At 45.8% G+C, this 24,933-nt stretch overlaps 1 protein-coding gene across 6 annotated transcripts in view; it reads right to left on the bottom strand.

The window, feature by feature from the left end:
* FLI1 (Fli-1 proto-oncogene, ETS transcription factor) overlaps nt 1–24,933 on the bottom strand; it is a 115,705-nt gene that overhangs the window by 77,433 nt on the left and 13,339 nt on the right. Inside the window, exon 1 of one of the 6 annotated variants that reach the window (XM_048827409.2) lies at nt 23,663–24,126. The exons of the other annotated variants lie outside the window; for them this stretch is intronic. Coding sequence (XP_048683366.1) covers nt 23,663–23,680 — 18 coding nt within the window. The 5' untranslated portion in view covers nt 23,681–24,126. Of the gene's footprint in view, nt 1–23,662; nt 24,127–24,933 lie in introns of those variants that run through there. 6 annotated transcript variants of the gene reach the window in all.

Genomic DNA, 24,933 nt, shown 5'->3' with positions numbered 1-24,933 from the left:
TGAAGTAGCTGATTTTCACGGCCCTGATTCAGCAAAGCATGTAAACATGTACTTAATTGTTTTGCTGAATAGAGACGGGATTGGTTCCACATTTAAAACTGAAAGTAACCTTCACTGCTTTGCTGAACTGGGACCTACAAATCTCTGTCTTTCTTCAAGTAGGCAAATATTCATTATCCAGCCTTAAATTTTCTCATGTTTAGCACAAAACACTTTTTTTGGTCAATCCTGCAGATACTTAATGCATGTATTTAACTTCAGGCATGCAAGTAGCTGCACTGAAGTCAAAATGTAAGTCTTTGCAGGATCAAGTCTTAAATTGCAACTGTGACCGTGCTATCTTACATGTTTGCAAAGCGACCTTTGTTACTAACAACATCTTAGATCTTTAACATCAAAGAGTTTGAGATTAACCTGAGTGCTGCTAACTCTCATGATTTTATCATTAATTTTGTGGTATTTGGTGTTTTTCATGAAGCCTCAGTTCCTGGAATCATGTGATAATGTGAGTGTAGATTTCATTTAAAAATAATAATAAAGGTAAATTTCCAGACCTCATGGTTGCGGAAAAAAAGCTTGAAGACATGATCTAAGTACACCCTAAATTTTAAAAAACCATAACTCCCAACTGACTGTGTTAAAAATCATGAGATTATTAAAATAATCTTGTGATTCTGGCAATAGAGCTATCTGTTTTCTTTGCATTCCACTGGAACTTGGATGATAAAAACTAGATTGCTCAATATCACTATTATTTCTGGTCACTTTCACTTCTGGCTCAAAGGAAGGAAATCCACTCAACAAAAATGTCCGATGCCATTGAATTTCAGTTGCAAACAGCTCAGGAAAACGGGTCCCTTTTTTCTCCCAGAGCAGTATTTTTAAAAAATGGAACAAACAAACTAATCAACCTCCCACTATTAAGTTTTGTTCAATCTTCATTATATATTAGAGGCCAAAGTAAAACTAAATTTGGAGGCTAAATAACTTATGAGGAGTGACTTTACTCACATGAGTCATCCCACTGAAGTCAATGGTACTACTTACCTGTGTAAGCTCCGGCAGGATTGCTGCCCTAAACCCGTTACATTAGAAATAAGTAAATAAATACCTCTCCGTTCATTAAAGATTTATTTCCTGTTTTTTCAAATGAACCTCAATCCAAATGGCAAAGAATCCACTTTTTAAAAAAATGCCATTATTCCAGCCCATGCTGCAAATAGCAAGAGGAGTAGAGTGGATGGTTAGTATGTGTATCATTATGTGGCTCACGGTCACACCCTCATCCAGACTCAAAGCCCTGCGCAAGCTGCAATACAAACAACAGGAAATGGGTACAAGTATTTATAGCATTATTGTGTTTATCCTGAAGTGATGTTCTGCACAGATTATTATGAACTTTTTCATGGGAGAGGACATAGCTTGTGTCAGCTGGAGATTTGCATGTGTTTTATCCCTGGTACTCCCAGCTGGTTTGTACATTCCTGTCCATCTTCCCCCTCCCCCTTTTAGAAGGATTTATCTTACGATTTCCAAAGACAGATGTGATGAGCCATTTCTTCCTTCAGCCCTACCAGTGTAAGTCTGAAGTAACACCAGATTTATGGGTGTGGAACTGAGTGAGAAAGGAGAGTCTGCCCCATATCTGTTACAAATGGTCACTCAAAAAAAAAATCAAATGGGTCTCTATGTCATTCCCTGTCTGCTCTAAAATCCACACACTGCACAGAGTCAAAAACTCACCCACTTCCTAGATTTTGGCACTGCCAACAAAGAAATCAGTAAGATAATCAAGCTCAACTCAAGGCATCTGTCTAGGTATAGCAAATTCTAGAGTTCCTCCCTCTGGACTGCTCAGCCCACATCTTGGATCCTCTCTGCTCACAGAGCCACTCTCATCTCTCTTATATCTGGGTGAGATAATGAATCGGCTGCTTTGGTGAGTCAGCAGAATACACTTACACCCTTTCTCACCAAGACCAGAATCCGTTAACAAGGTGAGGTGTTTAATACAAACTGCCTACCTACTGCTGGCTTATCCTTGCCATCCCTACGCTGAATGGGAAAGTGAAATAGAATTTTGCTCATCCACGCACATCTCCCAACTTGGCATAAAAGTATTACAGAAACAACACAGGAGAGATGAAGTAGATAATATGACAAGTTAATATCCAGGCAGCATAAAAACCCCAACTCGCTGGCAGATAAACCTCACCTACGCAGGCAAGTTCAATTTCAGCCAGTGATACAGAAGTAAAGATAAAATAATTTTTTAAAAAGAACTGTGACTCAGGAAGCAAAGAAGCAGATATTACTTCATTGTCAGACCAGTTTATGTTATCTTCAGTCCTCTCTGCCTTGTCTTTACAAAGCTGTTCAACAGTTCATATCATTATGTACGCTATGCAGTTTCTGTAAACCTAATTTAAAAGCAATCAGAAAATCAATCACATGATGCTGGAGCTGCTTACAGCTTGTGACTGTTATTAACAAATTTTAACCTTTTCTCTGAACACACAGAAGGAAATCCTGCTGTAACTTAAGCTTCCAACAATGGTCCTGAATTCCCCTTCTATCTATAAATCAGAGCATCCCATCATTTCTTTGTTTGCAAATATAATAAGTTCCCTTTTTGTCCATTTAAAAAACAAAACAGCAACAACAAAGCATTAGGAAATCTTTGTGAATGTGAGCAATGTTTCTTTCTTTCTTTCTTTCTTTCTTTCTTTTTTGTGTGTGCTGCATTAATTAATGCAATTGAGTCAATATCCGAGCATGGCCCATTTGTATGAATGCCATTCAAATCCTTCGCAGTTCTATTAGGGCTTCATTATGGTAGCATTGATCAAGCCTAGATTTGCGAGGCTTATTTGCATCATATTCTGACAGGTGCTAGTCCAGGTGTCCTATTGTCGTTCTGAAGCATGAATTAATAAAGCAGTCCAACCTCCACTAATTATCATTTGTGTGGGGGAAGTAAGAATAGAAATTTAGAGATAGAAGAAAGACCAATTTGACTGCATCTCCCCAGGCAATGCAGGATTGTCCTCTACAAGAATCTTTCTTGGGCTTTGTCAGGTTTAGTTTTTAAGTGATGGGACACCCTCCGCTACCTTTAGGAGACTATTGCACTTCCTAAATGTCAGGATACCCTTCATTTCCTTTTAGCCTCTCAGGTCTAGTTCTACCACTGGAAACACTTTCTCTCCATCCTTGGTGTTTATACCCTTATAATATATTTCTATGTTTATATGCCCCCGTAGTCACTAATTCAGTCCTGACTGCCTAAAGCATTGAAAGATGACTAATCAGACCCCCAGATGGCAGGAGAACAGTTTAATAATCATGAGATTTTTATAATAATAATCTTGGGGTCTTTGTACTTTACATGCTTTTAATTTAAAATTTCATTTTATTTAACTTCTGGCTTTTTGGCCTTTAGGGGGCACGTTTTCCAGCTTCCCTCAGCAAGCATGAGGACTAGAAACTTCCTTTTTTAAAAATGAAACCTGAGACTCTTTAGTGGTTAGAATTAAATCCAGGGGGTTCAGAAAAACACCAAATATCGCAGCACTTCAGCACTTCTTCCACTTTCAGTCGTTCCACAGAAGTCAATTTATCCAACCCTCCTCGTCCTGCTCGCTGCTCTTCTCTGAACATGTGGTATCTGGAACTGAATGCAATCTGCCATGTGCCCTCACATCAGAGCCACGTAGAGGGATTGTTCTGAGCCCTGCCCTCTGGCCTCAGAGCATAAATGCAGACGTAGATCAAAACTGCACCAGCACTTTTTGCAGATTTCACCTGCTTGTTTTTTCCCCACTTATGTCCATTGTGCCTTTTCCTATAGAGAAGACACAAGCTTGTACTTGGTGCACATAACCCTTCTGGGCCTTCAGCCTCCCTCTTCCTCCTCTTCTATCTTCCTTGGAAATATCCAGTTTGCTGCTCAGTCTTCCTCAAGTCCCAGCCTTTTATGCACTTCCGCTGGCTTCAATACCTCCTTATTGACACTGGGCCAGCGCTCTCAGCTGCTCTGCCAGCCTGCACAAAGAATTATCCAGCTAAGATCCCAAGGAAGAATCCTTGGGCCAGATCCTTTGTTGGGGTAAATCCAGGTTGGTCCACTGGCCCCGCTGCACTGAAGTTAGATGACACCAGCTCAGGTTCTAGCTCTTATTTTCAGTCTTTCACTATGGCAATCCTTGGATTTTTTAGCACTTCTGAAAACCCATTCCAAATCGCCCCCACGCTGCTCGAACCTTTCTCTTTCCTGCCATGTGGTGAGAGCAGGAAAATGGGACTCAGGACTCCTGGGTTCATTTCTCAGCTCCAGCACGAACTTACTGTGTGACCTTGGCCAAGTCACTTAAAGGCCCGTTTTACAGAAGTGCTGAGCACCCGTGCCCCATTGACTTTGTTAAGAGCTGTGAGTACTCAACCTGTCTGAAGATCAGGCCTTTCCCTCTCAGTGCCTCCATTTACCCATCCCACCTAGCTCCCAGGGGTGCTGTGCGTCTGAATTAACATCAGGAAAGCTCTGACGTCTTTGGGCAAAAGGAACCGTAGAAGTGCAAAGCATTAGTGCTAGTGACAGGGCCCTGCATTTCCTAGCCGGATCAGGTCCTCCAGCGTCCATGCTTCAGTGAGTGACACGACCTGTTTGGAGTTCAGTGAATCAGGGCAAGGCCCCAGGGTTGCTCAGGAAACAGAAAACAAAGAGCGGGAGAAAACCCAGTCAAAATGTGCGCTAACAATGAGTTTGCAGCAAACGGCAGTGGCTAAATGACAGTCTAAGGAGACAAACAGGTGATGCAATCCCCCTCACCGGAAACTACTTGTTGTTGGCAAAATGGGCTCTCTGCCCCTGCTTACAGAGCCTGTCAGGTGCATGCCAAAGAGGCTCCCAGTTCTATAGAGGGCTGAGAGACAAGAGCCTTTCCAGCCTGTAATGAAAATTCACTTGCCACGTACATAAATGTGATCCGGGAGCAGATTTGCACCTGTCTCAGCAGGCTGGGATAATACAATGATGGTGTTCAGAGGGCAAGTCAGTTAGCAAGCAGTGAGAGTCAGGCAGAATGGGTGCATGTGCCTTTGGTACCTCTCTACCAAAGCACTGCACATATCCTGCATTGAAAACACATCAGGTTCTTTCAATGAGATCATCAGAGCAGGGGCTTGGTTGTGCCTTACAAACCATTGTACAGTGCTATTCTTTTCCATACAGCAGCCCTTGGCTGGCATGACCTCTCAATGGTGCATTAAGAGAACAGGAAAGAAAGAAAGAAAGAAAGAAAGAAAGAAAGAAAGAAAGAAAGAAAGAAAGAAAGAGAACAAAAGTCAAATCTCCATGAGAGAGCATGCAGTGTGTGTCTCTTCTAGAACATACGGCTACAGCACTGAACACACAATGGCAACTTCCCTCCAGCAGCGCTCCAGAAATCATAACCGTTCCCAGCTACATGCCACAGAGCACATTGGTTGGTGCTAAACAAATAAGAATGACACTAACTTAAGACAATTTATTTTAGATTATGTACTCTTCACAGCAGGAAACGTGTTCTCTGTAATTTGAAAGCATCGGGCAAATTTTGGGTGTTAGAATAAATGTATTTCCTTCCTTTTCACACTTCCTTCCACATTCTCCTGCACTTACATCCATCTGGTTTGATCTTAGATTCAGAGGGATTTTCCTATATTAACACTTTAAACATGGATAGCATATTTATCCAAGCTATTTGCAAACATTTGTCAGTTCTCACAACACTCCCTGTGAAGTAGGTCAGAGCGATGAAGTGATTTGCCCAAGGTCACACAGCAAGTCAGTGACAGAGCCAGGAATAGAGCCCAGTAGATGCTACTCCCAGGGTCCTGTTCCGGTCACTAGTCCACATTCCCTTCCCTTCAAATCTACAGTCAGTGGCTGTAAATTCCACCAACCAAAACGCAGGGACACGTGAGCTTGATTCAGTATCAATATCAGGTTCAATATCTTCTAAACTACCCACCCTTTTATATCTTAACTTTATTTATATGATACCATTTGATGATTTGAGCTGCTCAAAAGCATGAAAAATATTTTCTGCTGAAAATGTGGCAGAACATTTCATCCTGTTTCATGTTAAAATCCTGAAATTCTCTCTCTCTCTCTCTCTCTCTCTCTCTCACACACACACACACCAGCTCTACTTGTGATAGCCCCAAACAATTGGCCAAATCACAAAAATAGCAGCCAAGATGTCAGAATTCAGGGCCAAATTCCTGGACCCCTTGAAGTCAAAGGCAAAACTCCCATTGTTATTACTAAAGTTATTACTTTTACTTTTCATATTACACTGGTGCCTAGAGTTCCCTTTGTGCTAGGCACTGTAAAAACACACTGTAAAAGACAGTCCCTACTCCCAGAGAGCTTACAATCTAAATAGACAAGGCAAAAGAAGAATTATTACCCCTATTTGACAGATGGGGAATGGAGATACAGAGAGATTAAGGGTGTTGACCCAGGTCACGCAGGAAGCGAGTCAAGAATCGAAGCCAGATCTCTCAATCGTCTTCTAAACTGGCACACTTTAGTCAAACACAACTTACAGGGCTCAGTACAGGAGGAACCGAGTGAAATGTAAGGGCCTGTGTTATACAGGAGGTCAGACTAGATGATCTAATGGTCCCTTCTAGCTTTAAACTCTATGAATCTCCTAAGTCCCAGTTTAGTGCCTTCACCACAAGACGAGTTGTCTTCTCCAAAGTAGAACCAACAGTTGGCTCTAACTCCCTGACACCTTCTTTATGGCAGCTCTGGCTCAGGATTCCTATTCTGGAACAGTGACCCTATTCTAGGAGCGAGCTGGCCAGCAAGCAAGCACCCTAAAACGCATCATCTGTATAGCCACATGCTCTACCTATAATCACAGAATATTGCACATTGGGATAGCAATGCTATTGTTAAGGGAGGCGGACTCGGACGCAAGTGACTTGGAAGAAAGACCCAGCTTCTAAAATGGCTTTTGAATCACTACCCACACCTGTGGCACTATAGAAATCAACAGCAATCGTCAGTCTAGCCGTGCCATGAGCTGATTCTGCTCTGACACACGTGTGACTCAGGAGTAACTCTGATGAAGTCAATGGAGTGACAGAGGAGGCGTAATAAAAGTGTAAGTCAGACAAGGCATTTTACCTACAAATACCGCTTGGGACTGATCTACCTGTCACCTTCATCTGTGTGGCCCCATTGATTTAACCCTTGATTTACACTGGAATAAAGGATTGAAGAACCATGCTCCTGGAATCCCCAGTAGCTTTGTCCATTCACAGACACTTTGTATCTACTCATAAGTTATATATCCATTGATCTTTATATAGATAAGTGTGGTATGTACTCCCAGGTATTGTGTCCAGTATTACCTTGGGTATATAACACAGTCAAAGATCTCCCTAACACTCAGATGCTGCCTGTAACCATATGCTAGAACATAAATCCTCAGGTATTTTATATACCCTGCACCCCCATGTTGTATGTTGTCTCAAGTACTCCATGCAGCCTTGGGTACTCTGAATGGCCTTGATTCAGAAAAGCACTTAAGCAGGGGCACAAATGTAACCACTTGCTTAAGTCCATCCCAGTTCAGCAAGGTGTTAATGCATGTGTGTAAATCCCATCACAAATCAATGGGGCTTAAGCAGGTGGTTAAGTGCTTCACTAAATCAGGGCGTATCCCCTCCCAGCAATGTCATTCCATGAGGGACACCTCAAACAAGTAATCTATTGTCAGAGAGGGCATCATAGGTCCAATCAGCTGTCTCTCCCTGCTGGGTCGTCCTGCTGTTCAGGGATGATCCGCAGGCGGAAATAACCCACCTGAGTCCCCTGAGTGTACTTGAACCAGTTAGGTTCATCTGCGCTGCACTGGCTCTTAGTCAGGCGAAGAAGGGCATGCGGCTGGCTATGCTGGTAGTGCTTTGATGTTGATGGTACAGTGTTTGGAAATGTCCATGTTTAGAAGTAGGAACGTGTGTGTTTATGGGGGGGCACAAGGTGTGCATTGGAATGGGTTGTGGTACTCTGGGGACCCACAGGGGGCAAAGGGGAGCAGGGTGTGAGTATGAGTGGGTCTTTCATTACAGAGTGCGTGTCTCTTGGATTAGCTGATAGGGCCAGATCCTCGGCTGGTGTAAAGTGGTGTTGCTGAGGGTGTGGCCCTTGAATGAAGCGGTGCTGATTTACACCCTCTGAATTTCTGGCCTGCGGTATAGAGGAGGGTGTTAAGGGGAAGATGGACGAGAGAAGGAGGGAGCTAGAGTGAAGAGCCCTGATTAGGGCACTCACAGGGCCTGGGAACCCCAAACTGAATTTCCTGCTGGGCCGCAGACTTCTCGTGTGCCTCTGAGTAAGCCACTTTGCCTCCCTGTTCAGTTGCCGATCTATAAAATGGGGATAATAGCGCTGCCCTGCCTCACGGGGGGCTGTGAGGACAAATACTTTAAAGACTAGGCGGTGCTTAGCTGCTGTGGGGATGGGAGTCATATAAGCCCCTGAGACAGAGCGTGAATGAGGGAGAAGGGAGAGTGAAATTGTAAATGAGGTGCCGGGAGAGTTGCAGGCAGGATGGGGGCTAGCCTCAGAGCTTGAAAGCAGAAGATAAATCTAACCTGTTCCTGGATAGAGCACATGGTAGTAAGCTCGTAGAGAATGGTCTGGACAGCGTGTGAGGTGCTGGGAGAGAGCTCAGCTGGTGCAATGAACTGCTCCCCACAGGACCCACCCTGTCCCTGTAGGAGGTGGAGGGGTTTCCCGCCTGCTCTCCTCCCACTCCCTCTGTGTCTCGCTGCGGTGATCCCTCTGACACACGCGTTACAATGCTTTGCCACCATAGACAGCCAGCCTCAGTCGCAAATCTCTGGGCATATTTGCTTGGCATGTCAGCCAGCCTCTTTCCCCCGCCCGTTACTCTTAGACTGGCACAGAGCAGGGCTCGGGGAGCAAAGTGTGTTGCACAAGACAGGGTTTCTGTGGTTTGGGTTTATTTTACTTTTTTTGTATGTCTGCAGCTGCTAGTTCTGAAACTACCAGCCCTGGAGCAGCTCATTAAACAAACAAACGAAAGAAAGAAAGAAAGAACGAACAGAGCTATAACTCACAACTAAGCAAGAGAGGAGAGGTAAAGAAATCAGTGGGAGAGAGAGAGGAGGATTGGTGCAGGGGTCTGACTGAAGAAAAGAGACTGTTTTAAACTAACAGCAGCCACTACATGTATAAAAAATGTGTAAAATAACCCATCTGATATTTAGGTTTAGCTGAAATTGTAGCCGTGGGTGCACTCTGCAGATGCATCTGTTGAGCAGCGGTGCTGACATACACTCACTCAGCAGGACTCACGCCGCGCAGGGCAGCACAAGGTGCTGAAGACAATGAATCTGAAAAATCTAGCTACACTTGTAGAGAGCAGGGCCCCATTGTGCTAGGTGCTGTATATACACATAACAAGAGACAGTCCCTGCCCCACTGAACATCCAATTGCAATAGGCAAGACAAAAGATGAAAAGGGAGCGTTATCCTAATTTTCAGACAGGAACTGCGGCACAGAGAGATTAATTGATTTGCCACATGGGACAGAGCAACAAATTGAGCCAGATCTCCTGAGTCCCAGTCTAGTGCCTTAACTTGTCTATTTAGACTGTAAGCAATTTGGGGCAGGGACTGTCTTTTACTATGTGTATGTACACTGCCTAGCACGGGCAGGCCCTGGCCTAGGTTGAGGCCTCAAGATACCAGAGTAACACAAATAATACAGAACAAGAATAATAAATGACCACAAGAACTCCTTCCTGAAGTAAAGATCACACACAAGCACTTGGAAGAGCAGTTTTGTAACCTCTCATCACTTCATTGAAGAGAGGTAAATTCTTCTCTCAGATAACCGGGCATAAATCCAGAGCAACTCCATTGGCTTCAGTGGGAGCAAGTCTAGGCTTACGGACTTCACTGGATTTTCTCTGTATCCATAAGAGGGTAGAATTCCACCCAGTGACTAATGATATTGCCCCATTCCTATACAAATGCTAGGGATGTACACACAGATTTCCCATTACATCTAGGCTGGACTGAGTGTGTCCTGCAGAGCTCTGAAAAAGCAGGCTGAGACCAGCGTCCTCTTTAATACTGATGCTCAGCATAGAGAAACTACCTGTCCCCCGAGAATGAATCCAGAGGACTCGCTAGCTCCTTCCCAGCAGAGGAGTAAAGTCCTGGAGCTGCCATTTTTATGTTGGTGTTATGTTTTTTATCCCAAGAGAGAGAAACCCTAAACAGAGAAACCCTGTACAGTCTTAAGGGGTTCATCTCTGGGGAGGAGAGTTCAGTCCCCATGGCACTTGCAGAGTCAGACCTTGCGCTCATTGGACCCAATGGAAAAGTTCCCATTGAGTTCAGTCATGCAAGATCAGATGGCCAGTCCTTGGCTGAGACAGCATCTAGTAACAACTGAGGTGGTGGGTTTATAAGGTAGATTACCTGGCTCCTAGGAACCAAGATCACCAATTCTTTATTGCTCCTTTGCTAAGTGTCTAGCACAATGAGGCCCTGATCCAGTAATATATAAATAAATAATCACAAATAATAATAATAATTAATAATACAGAATAAATAAAATATAACACAGACACCAACTAGACCTTAGACAACCACAACTTTGAGTCACAAACAGAACCAGGTGAAGGTCACAGGCACACACACACACACAAATCTGGTTTAAAAAAAATCCATTTTCAATATTTCATTTTCATTATTATGCCATCTTCATTTTGGCCATTTTATGATCTAGAAATTATATTGTTTCTGAAGGAAACCCTGTGATGTAGCCACATGTTTTTAATAAAATTAGCCCGTGGTATTCTGTTCTTATTGTGAAACTAACATGCAGCATCACTGCATGCAGACCTCAGTTCCAACTGCCACATTTATGGCCTGTTTCAAAGCCAACTGAAGTCAACCGAAAGACTTCCATTCATCCCATATTTGATGCTTAAGATGAACCACGAGCCATTGTGATTTCAACGTGCTACAGTGTTGGTTTTTAAATTATACCATGTCGTTTAGCAGAAATAAAAAGTATCAAAGGAATGAAAAAAACAAGTGTGGGTAACTAGCCATGTAGCATTTCTAGGAATCTGCACTCAGCAGAAAATGTTTTGATTATGATGCAACCGTTAGATCAGTCAGATCTTCAGAACATCCAGTTTATTTCTGTCCATATTGCCCTATGTTCATTTATCTCTATGTAATGATCAGGGAAGCACAAAGGCACAGGCGAAATAGTGTATATAATATAGAAATTCAGAACAAACACACAGACTTGATCTCCTGCTAGACTGTTGGGAGCTGAAGCTTGGGCCATATACCAATGCAGGTAATTTGCAATAGATGTCTCAGAGTTCAGCTATGATCTTGGTACCGTGAGGGTTTAACAATCACTGAGCTAAAACATAGGGAACAAATTCACACACGTGATTGTCTGGTAGTTAAAAGAAAAGGAGTACTTGTGGCACCTTAGAGACTAACAAATTTATTTGAGCATAAGCTTTCGTGAGCTACTTCATCGGATGCATTCAGTGGAAAATACAGTGGGGAGATTTATACTGGGATTCAGGAGACATGGGTTCAATTTCTGGCTCTGACACAGATTTCTTGTATGATACTGACAAGGCACTTAATTTTTCTGTGCCTCAGCTCCCCATCTGTAAAAGAGGGATTATGGTTCTTCTCCTCAGGGGGGTGTTATGAGGGTAAATTCAGTCATGTGCCTGGCACTCAGATATATGGGCTGGGATCCAGAAAGGGACGTAGGCCTTGCAATGCTGGGCACCCACGGTGCCTAGAAAAATCCCAGGAACACCACTTCAATCCACAAAGCCTGAGTAAGGCCCCCGACATGATGGATGGGGAGAGATATGCACCTTATGCTGAGATCCACAAAGCCAGCATGTTAGGCAGGGAACCACCTAAGATAGCCAATGGGAGATGCTGACCAGAGAGGGGTGTGCTAAGCCCTGCCCCTTTCTCTGAAATAGGTGCCTAAATCCAGGCTGCAGAGAGGCGCCTAGCACTGCTAGTGATCCATGAACGAGGGGAAGATGAGTGCTGGGCTATCCACATTGCATGCTAAACCGTTAGGCTATGGGGTGTTCTAATCTGGGGCTCCCTCAGTCTCTGCTGTTAAAAAATGGGATACTTAAATGTGAATTCTGTAGCAGGGGTTCTCAAACTTCATTGCATCGTGACCCCCTTCTGACAACAAAAATGACTACACCACCCCAAGAAGGGGGACCAAAGCTTGAGCCCAAGTCCAAGTCCTGCCAACCTAGCAGGGGTGGATGAGGGGTGGAAGGCTGAAACTAAAGTCTGAGGGCTTTGTCCTCAAATGGGGGGACTGTAACCTGAGTCCCACCACCCAGGGTTGAAGCCTTCAGGCTTTGGCTTCAGTCTTAGGCAGTGGGACTCGGGCTTTGGCTTCAGCCCTGGGCCGGAGCAAGTCTAATGCCAGCCCCGATGGCCCCATTAAAATGGGGTTGCGACCCACTTTGGGGTCCTGACCCATAGTTTGAGAACCGCTGCTTTATAGCCTAGTGGTTTGAGCACTCACAGAGCTGCAGATCCTGTTCTAATCCCTTTACTCTCTCTGGCAGAGGGGAGACTTAAACCAGAAGGGTCTCCCACTTGCTGGGTGAGTACCCTATCCACAAGGCTAAATAGTATAATGAAAATTCTCCCTGGCTGTTTTGTGTGAACTCGCCTGAGGGGCCCAATCTAGTAAGCGTGTTCAGAGGTCACCTACCGGATCGGGCCCCTGTACACGACCTAGGCAGCCAGACACCTGTCTTTCCCTGTTTGTGAATCGCTCAGGGGTTTAGGTGGGAGACAGACGCCCAGACGCTGATCATGAGGCAGTAGTACATGGGCCCAGATAGGAGACAGGTACCCGGGCACATACAGTGAGGAAAAAACTTATGTGCCAAGTGAGCTAAGGCCCCTACAGGGTTCAGCGGCGAGAATTTTGTGACCCAGAGTGGTTCCTAAAAACAGGACTTAGGTGCCTTAACACCTTCGTGGATCCTGCCCCGTGGTAGTTGAGCCACGTTGCTATGAAATGCTGAGCACTCTGGCCCTGATCCAGCAAAGCACTTGAACCCCTGCTTAACTTTAAGCCTGAGGGAGCCCAGTGAGGATAGGGTCACATGCATGAATTCTGACAGTGACTTCAGTGGGAGCAGAAGATCTAGCCCCCAATGTCGTCCCAACTTATCTGAGCACTTCTCACTGCAGCGCTCTGAATCTGTAGCACCGTGACTCACAACAATACACAAAGTTCACGCTAGATTCTTAGCATGCCTCAAAGGCACATGCACCCGTGTAAAGTTTTACTACTCACGAGGAGTCTCAGTCTTTCAGGACTAATTTACAGACAGAAATCAAGGTGCTTTCCGGTGCTGTGCATATTTCACTCTAATTTCTGACCGAATGATTTTTCAGTGGGCTAGTGGTAAGCCATCCTTTCACAACTGTGCTACGGGGTGCTGCAGGACTGGGGGAGCCCCCATGGGCCCTTCAACCATTAATCCTACAATGGACGATTGGCTCAAAATCTACAGGATGATACCTTACTGTGATATTCTAATGAGTGGGATACTGGTGTGGGTTTCAGGACACCTGGGTTCTATTCCCAGCTTTGACAGTGACCTGGGACAAATTGCCTCCTGACTGTTTTCTCTCCCACCCTTTCTCCTCCTTGTCGATTTAAATCGTTAAGTCTCCAAGACTTTTTTTGCTGTGTGTACAATGAGTAGCACAATGGGGCCCTGATCTTGGTTGAGGCCTCTAGGGGCGATAATAGTCATACAAATAATTAATAAGACTAATAACTTTGGGTTTCAGTTCTAAGCAGATCCAAGAAGCTAAACTGCAACGCAACCAATAGGGTTTCACAGAAGCAAATACGGCTCTACAGAGATTATATTAAAAATATGCAGGATGTAATAGAAATGCTAACCTACCTTTATGAAATGACCTTGGATGGTCCACATTTTTTTTTAAAAAAGACAGAAAACGATCATTTTCTATGAAATAACACATAATAGGAGAAAAACTCAACCAAACACTCTGGAACCTGCAACAGGTTTGGTTCATATTTGGTTCTAGCAATGAGCAGGGGCTGAGTAGGTTTGATCTGGGGTTCAGGGTGAGGGCAGGTAATGTTATTCACCCCTCCCCAGGTAAAGTAGCACAGCTCCCCCTCCTCTCTCTGACTGGGGGAACAATGGTCCCTCACTAGGGTCACCAGGTAGCAAGTGAGAAAAATCGGGACACTTGTTTTTTTTGGGTGGGGGATGTTGCCTATATAAGACAAAGCCCCTAATATTGGGATGTCTGATCACCCTATCCCTCACTACTCCTTCCTCCTTAACTGGTGTGGTGAGAGTACTCCCTCCTGTTTCAGTCTATTTTTACGATTGCTCCTATGTAAAAACGTGTACCACATACATTACAAACCCGCACATTACAAACGAGGCAAGACCAAGGACCTTTTTATCCAGTTCCACATTCTCCTGGCCTCTGAATGTTGGTGGTTTGGATAACATGACCCCTGGATCTAAACCACCCCTTTCTGAAGGCTTGATTGCTTTCGCAAGACCCAAAGCAAAACCACCCTAGTTTGCTCTATGACAGAGATAGGATGAAAGCGGGACCTTTCTTCAAAGCCCTGCTGAACTTTAGTGTGTTGGAATAAATGGAGCCCTGACCACAACTATCCTTGCTTTTGAAAAGGCCTGTCTCTGCTTGACTACTTCTATTTCTCTTTCTTACACACACAGAGCTTTCTGATACTGCAACAGAAAGCTGTCATTCCAGCACGGTTTCCTCTCACGTCTCTTCTAAGTATCTGAATGCTAAAGGGCCTGATCCAACTGGACTCAGAGCATACACAAAATCATATTGACCTCAGTGAGAATTGCAGATGAGCAGTGCCTCATGTTGTCTCTCTTTATAATGGCATGTTCGGCTCAAATCGCCATGAACGATAGGATTATTATAAGGACCAGCATGCCAGAGCCCATTTGTGAGGTTCACAAACACAAAATATCCAGCGTAGCTCAGCAGAACAATACGTATTGCAGTAAGGAGTTGCAGCATCTTGGGAAAAGTAGTTCTTACCCATAGACGACAGAGGGGCAGGCCACATGCAGAACAAAATGTCTTTGCCTTTGCATAACACCTGTCACACACACACTGTATCCTTAAGTGCTTTGCAGGATTGGAATATTATTACAGAGTTAAATAGCAGCAAGTTAGGAGAATGCAAAATAAGAGGCAAGGGAGAAAATCTAAGTTTGCAAAGTACTTTTTAACATCAGCTCATTCCTGCTAGGAATAGAGGCATTGCCAGTCAGAATATGTGCACACAGTAATGCTGCTTTACACAGCATGTGTATGGCCATTCAGGGGCCTTTTCTGCCAACAGCTGGAAACTGGTACCCTGGCTAAAATATCTAGCTACAGGTTAAAATACCAACAGATATCTTCATGCTTCCAAGATTGATAAACTGAGTTACATATCATCTACTTTGTGCATGTTTCTTTATGACACCTTCACAACTGATTGCCTGCCTGGTTTTCCTGGACAGACCCCATCTCTCTATTTGATAAAATAAGGAGTCCTTGGCCAAAATATCCCATCCTGATGTTATAGTGGTTTGTCTGCCTCGCTGCTGCCCACCGCTCCAGAGGTAGCTGCATTTCAATAGCAAAATGATTCTTGTCAGTGTTGCAAAACACTATTAAATATGAAGAGGGCTCTAGCACACTGGGCAAGATGTCTCAGAGTGCAGGCAGAGAGAAAGATGAATGTTCAGTGTTAACGTTATGTGAAATCCCGAGGAGATTTGGAACAGGAGCAGCTGAGGAGTTATAGTTTCCTTTGTTCTGTTAGAAGGAAAAAGGAAATACATCAGGAAACCAGACTGTGGAGCACAGGAAGTCTCACTTGGGCTGATAAAAGGAACTGATGTGAAGTAGGTTCAGATGCAGTTATAAGTCAATCAAGCTTGGAACAACAAGAAGAGCTATTCAGAAGAAACCAGAGAGCCAAACTGTGTTTCTTGCTGTAAAAGCTGACCATTTCGCTTTTTGTTAACCCCTTGCTTTGCTTCTTTTTATACATATATAAAAAAATCCACTAGAAACTGGCTTCAATAAGAATCAATCCTCTTTTCAATGGAAATGAAATCAGTTTCCACTTCTCACCACGCCTTACACTGAGACCCACATACCCCACTTGGGTATCTTATTTTTGCTCATCAGTTAGCTTAGAATACTGTACTTTTGCTAATTTCCCTCCTTCCCTTTGCAAATCAAAACCAGCGTTGGCGAAGAAGGGCAGTTTTTGCTGCATGAGAAATCAGCAAATGACTAACGAAAGGATCTCCTGCCTGTTCCATTATTCTTACTGCACGATTGACAGGTTGTACTTAGATCAGATTCCTGGAGATGCAACTTCAAATTTGACCGGGGATCTAACCCTTCTTTACGGCCCTGAGCATGATGTCAGTTGGACTCCACATCCTTGGCACCAAGTTGGGTATTTCTTGGGGGGCTAATTCCAGTCCTGCTCCTGTGGCAGAGACCCCGTTCCAGCCCTGCTCATCTTGTGTCCTCCCTCCCCCACAGGGACCCCAGGTCTCCCTCAGCCAGGAGGGGTCTCCCTTCTCTCTTACCCACTCAGTGCATGAGCGGTGCCTTCAAGAGTCATGTTTTTGATGCACTCCTCTGTGCTCTGTTGTACAAGAACAGACTTCCCGTGTGCCATGTCACAACTGCATTTGGCTCAGCTGCCCCTCCATCTGGACGGGGGAACAGCCAAGTCAAATTTCAGAGGCAACGTGATCACACAGCCAGAGTGATACTCCACATGGCTCTGGCAGCCCAGGACTACTACTTAAAATGCTTGGGCCATGCCCCCGCTTCCTCCCTGGCTCCATGGCCTATTGAGCTTTGAGCAAGTGTGAAAACCTTGCTCAAAGGTCAAAGAACACCCTCCCTCTTAGCCCCCTCTAATTTGCCCCCCTTCCCCACATGAGAGATCTCAGTGCATGATCAAGGCCTGGGTATGTAAATCAGTCGGCCTAATGTTGTGCATTACGTTTTCCACAGAACGGTGTGTTCTGCTGGATTACTGAACTGAAATTTAGGAAGAATGAAGCAGGAAAGGACAGAAAACTTGGTATCCATGGGGGGGCAAAAAGCTATTTCCTTACTGCACTGTAAATAAAACTCCTTCCCTCTTCCCATGTGACATGTGATTTGAAGTGTTTTCAATACCATTACTGAGAGAAAGGTCGAGGCTGCGATTTTAAACGAGGATGAGGTGGATTTAGCCATGTCACTCTTATTCATTTCACTGGGAGTTGTGCAGCTAAGTCTCCTAACTGGCTTTGCAAATCCCAGCCAAACTGTTCCTATGTGGGGGCCTGAAGTTAGGCATGTAAAACCATATTCAGGCACCTAAGTAAGGTCCTGATTTTCAGGGGAGCTGGGCATTCACTGAGATCAGTGGGAGCTTAGACATTCAGTCAGCACCTTTGCAAACCAGGCTGCTTACTTAAGTGCACTTAGGTGCCTAACTTTAGACCCTTGCATTTAAACATTTTGGCCTAGTTGAACTCTGTATATTCAAATACTGTGTTTCATTTAACTGGATATTTTATGGGCCTGATCTCATGACTGTATCAACATCCCCACTGATTACAATGCTCGTGGCCACTTAACAAACAAGAAGAGAATCAGGAAGCCTCTCCAATAACCTACGCCAGGGATATCTTGTCTGTTTAAGCCCTTGTGCCCGAGCTGAAGGAAAATCCTCTTGGGGTTAAGTCCTTGCTGCTTCCATGCAAAAGGCAGGTTTTTCAACTGCTGTTACTGGCTGGGCAGATGCACATCAGTAATTATGTGGCCGCGGGTAAAGAGGGGAAGAGAGAAAATAGACTGTCGTTGCATCACCATTTTAAAAGCACTGATATTTTGAACATTGCGTGCCAGACTCTGCATTGCCATCTACCTCGTGTTGTCAGTTATACTAGTGCACGAGTGAGTGTGAAACACTGTTCAATCAGAATGGTAAAAATGTACACGGACTTTGCACTCCCATTGCACCGGTGTCAATAATGACACTAGGTGCGGGGTAGCAGAGAACCACGCCCGCAATCTAATGTCACTTTCTGCTGGTTCTGGAAATGGTTCATTTGCATGTTGCTATTCTAAGCCATATTTTCAAAAAACAGCCTGTACGTTTGCACCCACAGTTTTGGGTCAGTCACTATTTTGCACACTAGGAAACCCCTGCCACCCAATTCCCTCAGACAGCACCCATGCACGCACATCGTGACTCAATATGCACACCCAAAATTAGGTCTTTGTTCATGCCAATGTTATATATCCCTATCCTTACCCACCATATATAGACGTACACACACAGACACAAGGTATAGCCAGAATTATGGATCACAACAGCCCTCCACATTTGTGGGACATTTGGGTTCAGATCTAGGTTGTGGAACTAAATTTATAAATCAGGCCCATCTCACAGAGGCAGCCACAGACTCACATTCACAAGCTCACACACACAAATACTAGCACCATGCTACTGCAATGTTAGGTATCAAACAAAACCACAAATGTCTGGACATCTAAGGATAAGTCTCCGGTGAGCCCTTTAACTCTCCAGCTCACGCACACATGAGATGGGACATAGGGTCTTTCATTAACTGGTCACATAAGCCTGAGCAAAATGACATACATTTATTTTACAACTGCGAGTCAACCTTGCGGAGCTATAGAAGTATTTTACTTTACCCACTAACATTATAAGTGAAGATTTGTATCAAGATGCTCCATGACGTAAAGTTGTATTGTACACACTCAGGGCCTGATCCTGCAGAGAAGACGTGAATTCAAATCCAGGGGAGGCCCTGCATAAGGATCGCAAGAGGAGACGATAATGGATTAAATTATGCCTTCTGTCTAATTGCCACAAGGGTCAGTATCTCATCAGCTTGCCATGCCATTTCAAATCTCTCCAGGAAAAGTAGTCTTCCCCCTTGCTCTTCTCTTCTTGCTTTTGGTCCCCTTAACATTATAATGAATCAGTTCTACTATGATTTGCTGACTCGCCTCTGGGGTTGCTCCTTAAACGTGCATGTTGCACAGGAGGGTTCTGAGCCCTTGTCTCTCTCTTCCTTCTTCCTAGCAAGCGTGTCAGAACATTTTAAATAAATAAATAAAAGTATGAAACCCTCAAAAAGTGCCAGTTACCAAGCAAAGTGGCCACTTCCTCTTAGCGTGAACGCCACAGCAGTGCAGCACCTCAGGGTGAAACCCCGCCGGCCCAAAGCCTAAGCGGTTGGGTTGCATACCGGTCAAAGGCTGGGAATGAGGAAGGGAAACGTGCCACAGTACAGCCTCCCACTCCCGGCAAGCCAGCCTACAGGCTGCAGCCATGGGCACACTCCTAGAGTTGCTAGTGCAGGGGGCCTGAGTCTCCGGCTGTCTGTCAACCCTGGTTCTACCCTTCCCCTGCAAGCCTCCTCGCTGCCCCCTTTTCAGAGCAGTGTGGTTATCATGGAGACCCACCTCCCTGGTGCCCAGGGGATGCAGAGTGGCCAGCGTGCCAAGGGGAATATCACCCTTACTGCAGTAGCCTTCACCATCCCTCCCAAGGGTTTATTAATGGACATGCTCAACTTTTCTAATCTGAATATTTTAGGTGCTGATTATCTGCTCTTGCACCCAACCCACTGAAGTCATTGACAAAAATTTCCTTTGGCTTTCTTGGGAGCAGAATCGAACCCTTTGTTTAAATACCTGGAGTGGAGAGCGCACCGGTTTGAGGCATGATCCTGCAGTCCTTAGTCAGGCAGAAATCCCATTGATCAAGTCATGCACCTGGGTACAGGTCTCTCTGGGAAAATGACTCAGTAAAATAAGTCACAGTGTTAAAATATCCCTGTGTAGGAAGGGGCTACTAAGAATATTCTGTAATAACTTTTAACAGGGATTTTTTTGATCATCCATTAAAAGTCCACAATGCAGTTCAAGCAGATGTTTCACCTGAATAAGGACTGCAGGATCAGGGGTCTAAGAACATATGTCTTGCAAATGTCATGTGTTTGAAGTCCAAGCTGTTTTTTAATGATCACGCAGAAAGACACCCTGAGTGATGAATGTGGGTGTGTGTGTCAGCTATTTTCTCCACCTGCAAATTAACGCTTTTGCACTTGGAGTCAAAAGTCTTCTTGCCAGAAAAGCTTAGAGCCAGGGAGTTTTAAAATGGCCAGACAGATTTTTAAACCAAGTTTCTCAAAAAGAAACACATTCCTGGTCTGAGGCCCTGTGGGCCAGGTTTCAGAGAGAGTATGAACGCCTCCGGTTTACAAGTGGCAAGAAACAGTGATTGCAATAGAAACCCCACCACGCCCTTGGCTGCAGCAGCACCAACGCACGAGAGAAAGAGGCAAATGGTTGTCGTTGCCCATCTGAGTGATGTGGGCTTTTCACTGTATGCCCTTTAAACGGTCTAAGCCTTTCCTATGTCTGCTACATTGTGGTAAACTGAGTTTTTTGCAGCAGGGGAGCGACAATCACCCAAACGTGCTTTTTAGTAACAACAGGCCTTTGCCAGGTGCATGTACACCCTTGTGCACGACAGAAGCACACACTCATGTCTTGTTTGCACACTAACTAGAAGTGAAACAGCTCATTTGGTTTTAATTCACATCTTTAGTTATTTTGTTGGAAGTTTGTGTGGGACACATTTCAGAAGAAAAATGTTCCTATTTTCATTTAATGTAAGGTGATTAAAAAAATCAACATCAGTTAAATCAAAATAGGACACTCTTAATCCAAAATAAGACTGTGCGCATGTAAATTTGTGTGGAAACAACTAAAGGTGTGCCTTAAAACTGGTTTACTTATTTGGAACAAGTTGGAGAGAGTACACCCGATTCATTTTCTCCCAGCCATCTTTTGCCATTGCCATTTACAGAACACGAACACAACTGAAGTCAATTAAGATAAAAGATTTACACAACTTCAGCTTCATCCTCTTGCATGTTTGACTGCCCACTCAGTACAAGACATAGTGTTATTCTGGATATCATCTTTCATACCAGCCTCTCCAAAATCCTTTCCAGAGTTAGACACTAATATGATTCCCTGGAGAATGTGGCATATGTTTGGGTTTGTCCCCCCCTAATAATGGATTGGGTTTTTGAAGAGACAAACATTTATAAAGACCCACCCCCACCCCAGACACGCATTATTAAAGCCATTGGGCCAGATGCTGGGATAATAAGACACAAGACAGGGCAGTAGGTGGTGTTTAAAGCTCTTCTTGCACTCAGCTGATCCTGGGGTCGCTCTGTGCCTGACATTGTGGGCACAATATGTTAGAGCAGCCTAAGCAAGCCACACCCTCTCCCGCTGCCCTTCACCTGTACCCCCAGGGTACGAATGGAGCAACTTTGAACCCTAAATCTCACGGCACTTTGCTGAAGCGGATAAGTGTTATCCCCACTTTGCAGACTGGGTAAGTGAGGCACAGGAAGGCAGGCCAGACAATGACTGGGGGCAGAACTCTTGAATCCTGGTATCTTTGTTCAAACAATAGGGCTTCTTTAAACTGGTTTCAGATTGGAAGGAAATAGGCCATTGGTTATAACGGAAGGCCCTGAGGCCAGTCCAGTGGTTAGAGCAGAGCCCAGGACTTAGGAGACCTACATCCAAGTGCCTGTTCTGATGCAGATTCCCAGGGTGACTTGAGCAAGCCACTGTGTGTCCTACCACAGCAGTAAACTGGAATAAAAATAACCCGCTCCGCCCCACAGGGATGCCATGAGATGCTCAGGTAGTGAGGCGATGGGAACCACATATATATCTTCCAGAGAGAGCGAATGACTAGTTGCTCCGGCTTTGGCATCAGCCCTGGCCCTGAGCCCGGCCCCCAGGGGCTGGTGCCGAAGCCTGAGCAACTTAGCTTTGTGGGGCCCCCTCTGGCATGGGTCCGGGGTACTTGCCCTGCTTGCTACCCCCAACGCCGGCCCTGGCTTCTATATGCAGGAAAACAGTTGTTGTGTCACAGGCCGGGGGTGGAGTTTTTATAGCATGTGGTAAGAGAGGGGCTGAGAAAGAAAAAGACAGAGAGCCCCGGCTGCAGGGGGGCTCTTCCAAACTTTGCACTTGTTCCAATCTGCGCCCTAATGGAGAAGTTTCAGTTCCTGACAGTTCGCAGCTTCTTTTCCCCCCAGGTCAGCAAAAAATTCAGACCTCAGAGACCAACGCCCCACCCATGCGATAGGCATCTTTCGAAATCCTCCAAGCCAAACACACCCACAGCGTCTCTCGCTTCAAGTCGGGTCTGCTGCAACAGCCTCTGCGCTGCGGAGCGAAGTTAAAAAAAACCCAACAACAAAACCCTCTCCGCGAGAGGATCACAAATGCGCACACGTCCCTTTGCAGCAGAGCTGAGGGGGAGAGGATGCAAGTCTGCTCGCAAGCGTAGCTGCTCCGCTCCGGGGACCTTCCACGGCAGACCGCAATGGCCATGGCTTAGAAAAGCCCACGGCGATTTTGGGGGTGGGCTTTTTTTGCCCCGAGAGGGAACAGTTTCTGTTCCACCCAGCCTCGCACAGACCGGCTGGGGAAATAGACAGGCGGCCACCTTCGCGGCGCGGCGTTTCAACCAGACCCGGCGAAAAGCGGGGAAATCGGAGCCTGCTGAGATCTAACCATGGCGGGGGGCGGGCAAACATCTGGGGCGAGCCTGGGAGCCGGTGCCCTGCGCCAGCCCCCGGCGCTTTTAGTTTGCGCTGAAAATAAGACGCGCTTTTCTGGCCCCCTCCCAGCAGCTTCTGAATCCAACCGCGCGCAAAGACCGGGCGCGTCTTCTCAATTCGTGCGCAAGCGGAGCCGGGGAGAAACTGTCATGTTGCTTCTGGCGGCGCAAGGGCGGCTGGCTTCTCCAACCAGCGAGCGGGCAGGCCGAGCTGGGACTGAGACCTCCTCCCGACAGCGCGGGGCTGGCTCCGCAGCGCCCAGCCACATCGCCAGCTAGACGGGGTCCACGCACTCCCAGCCCCTTCCTGCGTGCGTGGGCTGTTCCCTGCAGCCATCTGACACCCCCCTCCGCTCCCCGGGGGAGTCGCCGCGTTCCCCAGCTGGGGCAAACGCCCCGAAATAGACGGATGGCGTGTCAGATGCACCCCCACCCACCCACGTACACACACCCCGCCGCCTCCGGGCCGCGCCCCAGCCGTGCGCAATGTGGCCGGGGGACACCCGCTGCGCGCTGGCCGGCCAATACCCTCCCCACCGCGACCTCCCACAGCCCCAGGAAGGGGAAGACAAGGAAAGCGTGAAAGGGGGAGGCTGGCTGAAGGAGGAGAAACGGGCCACTCTTCCCGGGATCAGTGCTCGAACAAGCTCCAACTCCCCCGTCCCTCCCCCCAAACGCGCACGGCTCCAAAACGCAGCCCTCCCCCACAGCCTCCTGGAGTGGGGGCTGTCTCCTCCCCACAACCGCCCCCTCTGATCCCCCCCACCCCCAGATATTCCTCTTACTTTAATAGTTCCGTCCATCGAGAATAATCTCCAGCCGATCCCACCAATATTCCACACATTGACCCGGTTGAGCCTGGAACCGAAGCCCCCTGAAGTTCTTATCTTCCTTTCTCTCGCGCTGGCTTTTCTTCCCCCCCCCCCCTCCTTCCAATGATTTTTTACTTTCCTTTCCTCGGCTCGCTCGCTCTTTTTTACTTTTGGTTGGTGCAGCGGAGCGAAAAAGAGACAGTTAACCGGATGACAATTTTTTTTCTGCTAATTTTGGGAAGTGAAGTCACTTGAGGAGGAAACATTCTGTCTCCCCACTGGTCCCTGCCCTCTCGATTAAACCAGATCTGTAGTTTACATCCAGGATATTTGCTCCCTTCAGATAAGAGCGGGGCAGAACAATAGTGGTGTCTTTTGGGGGTAGCTCTTGTTTGCGAGCCCAGTGACACTCCGCTTCGCAGCCCCAGCTGCCTTACCACGCACTGCGTGTCATCATAAAGTTTAGTTTAACATGGGGTGGGTTTTTTTGTTTGTTTTTTTGTTTCTGGCTGAAGCCAAGTAGCCTGAGTCTGAATTTCCATCTCTTCCCACAGATTTTTTTATTAATGCTTTTTCCAGTAGAACGCAAAATTAAGGCGGGGGGTTTTGGGGGGGGGGGGGGGGGGGAGAGAACCGTAAATATAATTCAAAAGTCTGGAGCACACAGGAAAAGATTACCGATTTAAATGGTCTATTCAGAACACGCTCCTGCCCCCCTGCTGCAGTCCTTACTCAGGCAAGGATCCCCGTGACTTTGGCCTGAGTGAGGAAGGCTAGATGAGTCGCTAGCTATTACCAGAAAATATCTGGGAGTATAATTCAGGGCAGGCAACCCCATTCAATGCAAGCATGTCAAGTGCCTTCTTTCACTCACATACCATATTTGATGCCTTTCCAAGCAAGGGAACTCGAAGTTCGCAGAAGTTTTGAAAGGAACATTATTTTTAGAAAACTTTTTTTTTGCGTTGCTTTCTCACCCCTTTAAAAGAAAAAGCCCTGTGAAAGCTTCCACTACGTCGAAGTACACTGTGTTTAAAAAAAAAAAAAAAAAAGAGGGGGGGGGAACAGATTTTAAATAGTGCATTACAGCAAGCTGGGTTGCATTATTCGACTATGTTTCTATGTAAAACCATTTCACTGTTTCCCATCAGTATTTAGTATTTGAAATGTTTATTGAACCTCAGGGTCTGGTCCAAAGCCTCATGGAGTCAAAGGGAGAGTGCCCGTTTCATTGCTATAGGCTT

The sequence above is a fragment of the Caretta caretta genome, chromosome 22 (genome assembly GCF_965140235.1).
Source record: "Caretta caretta isolate rCarCar2 chromosome 22, rCarCar1.hap1, whole genome shotgun sequence".
NCBI lineage: Eukaryota > Metazoa > Chordata > Testudines > Cheloniidae > Caretta > Caretta caretta.
The sequence above is the reverse complement of the archived record's forward strand: the minus strand, read 5'-3'. Positions and strand labels throughout refer to the sequence as shown.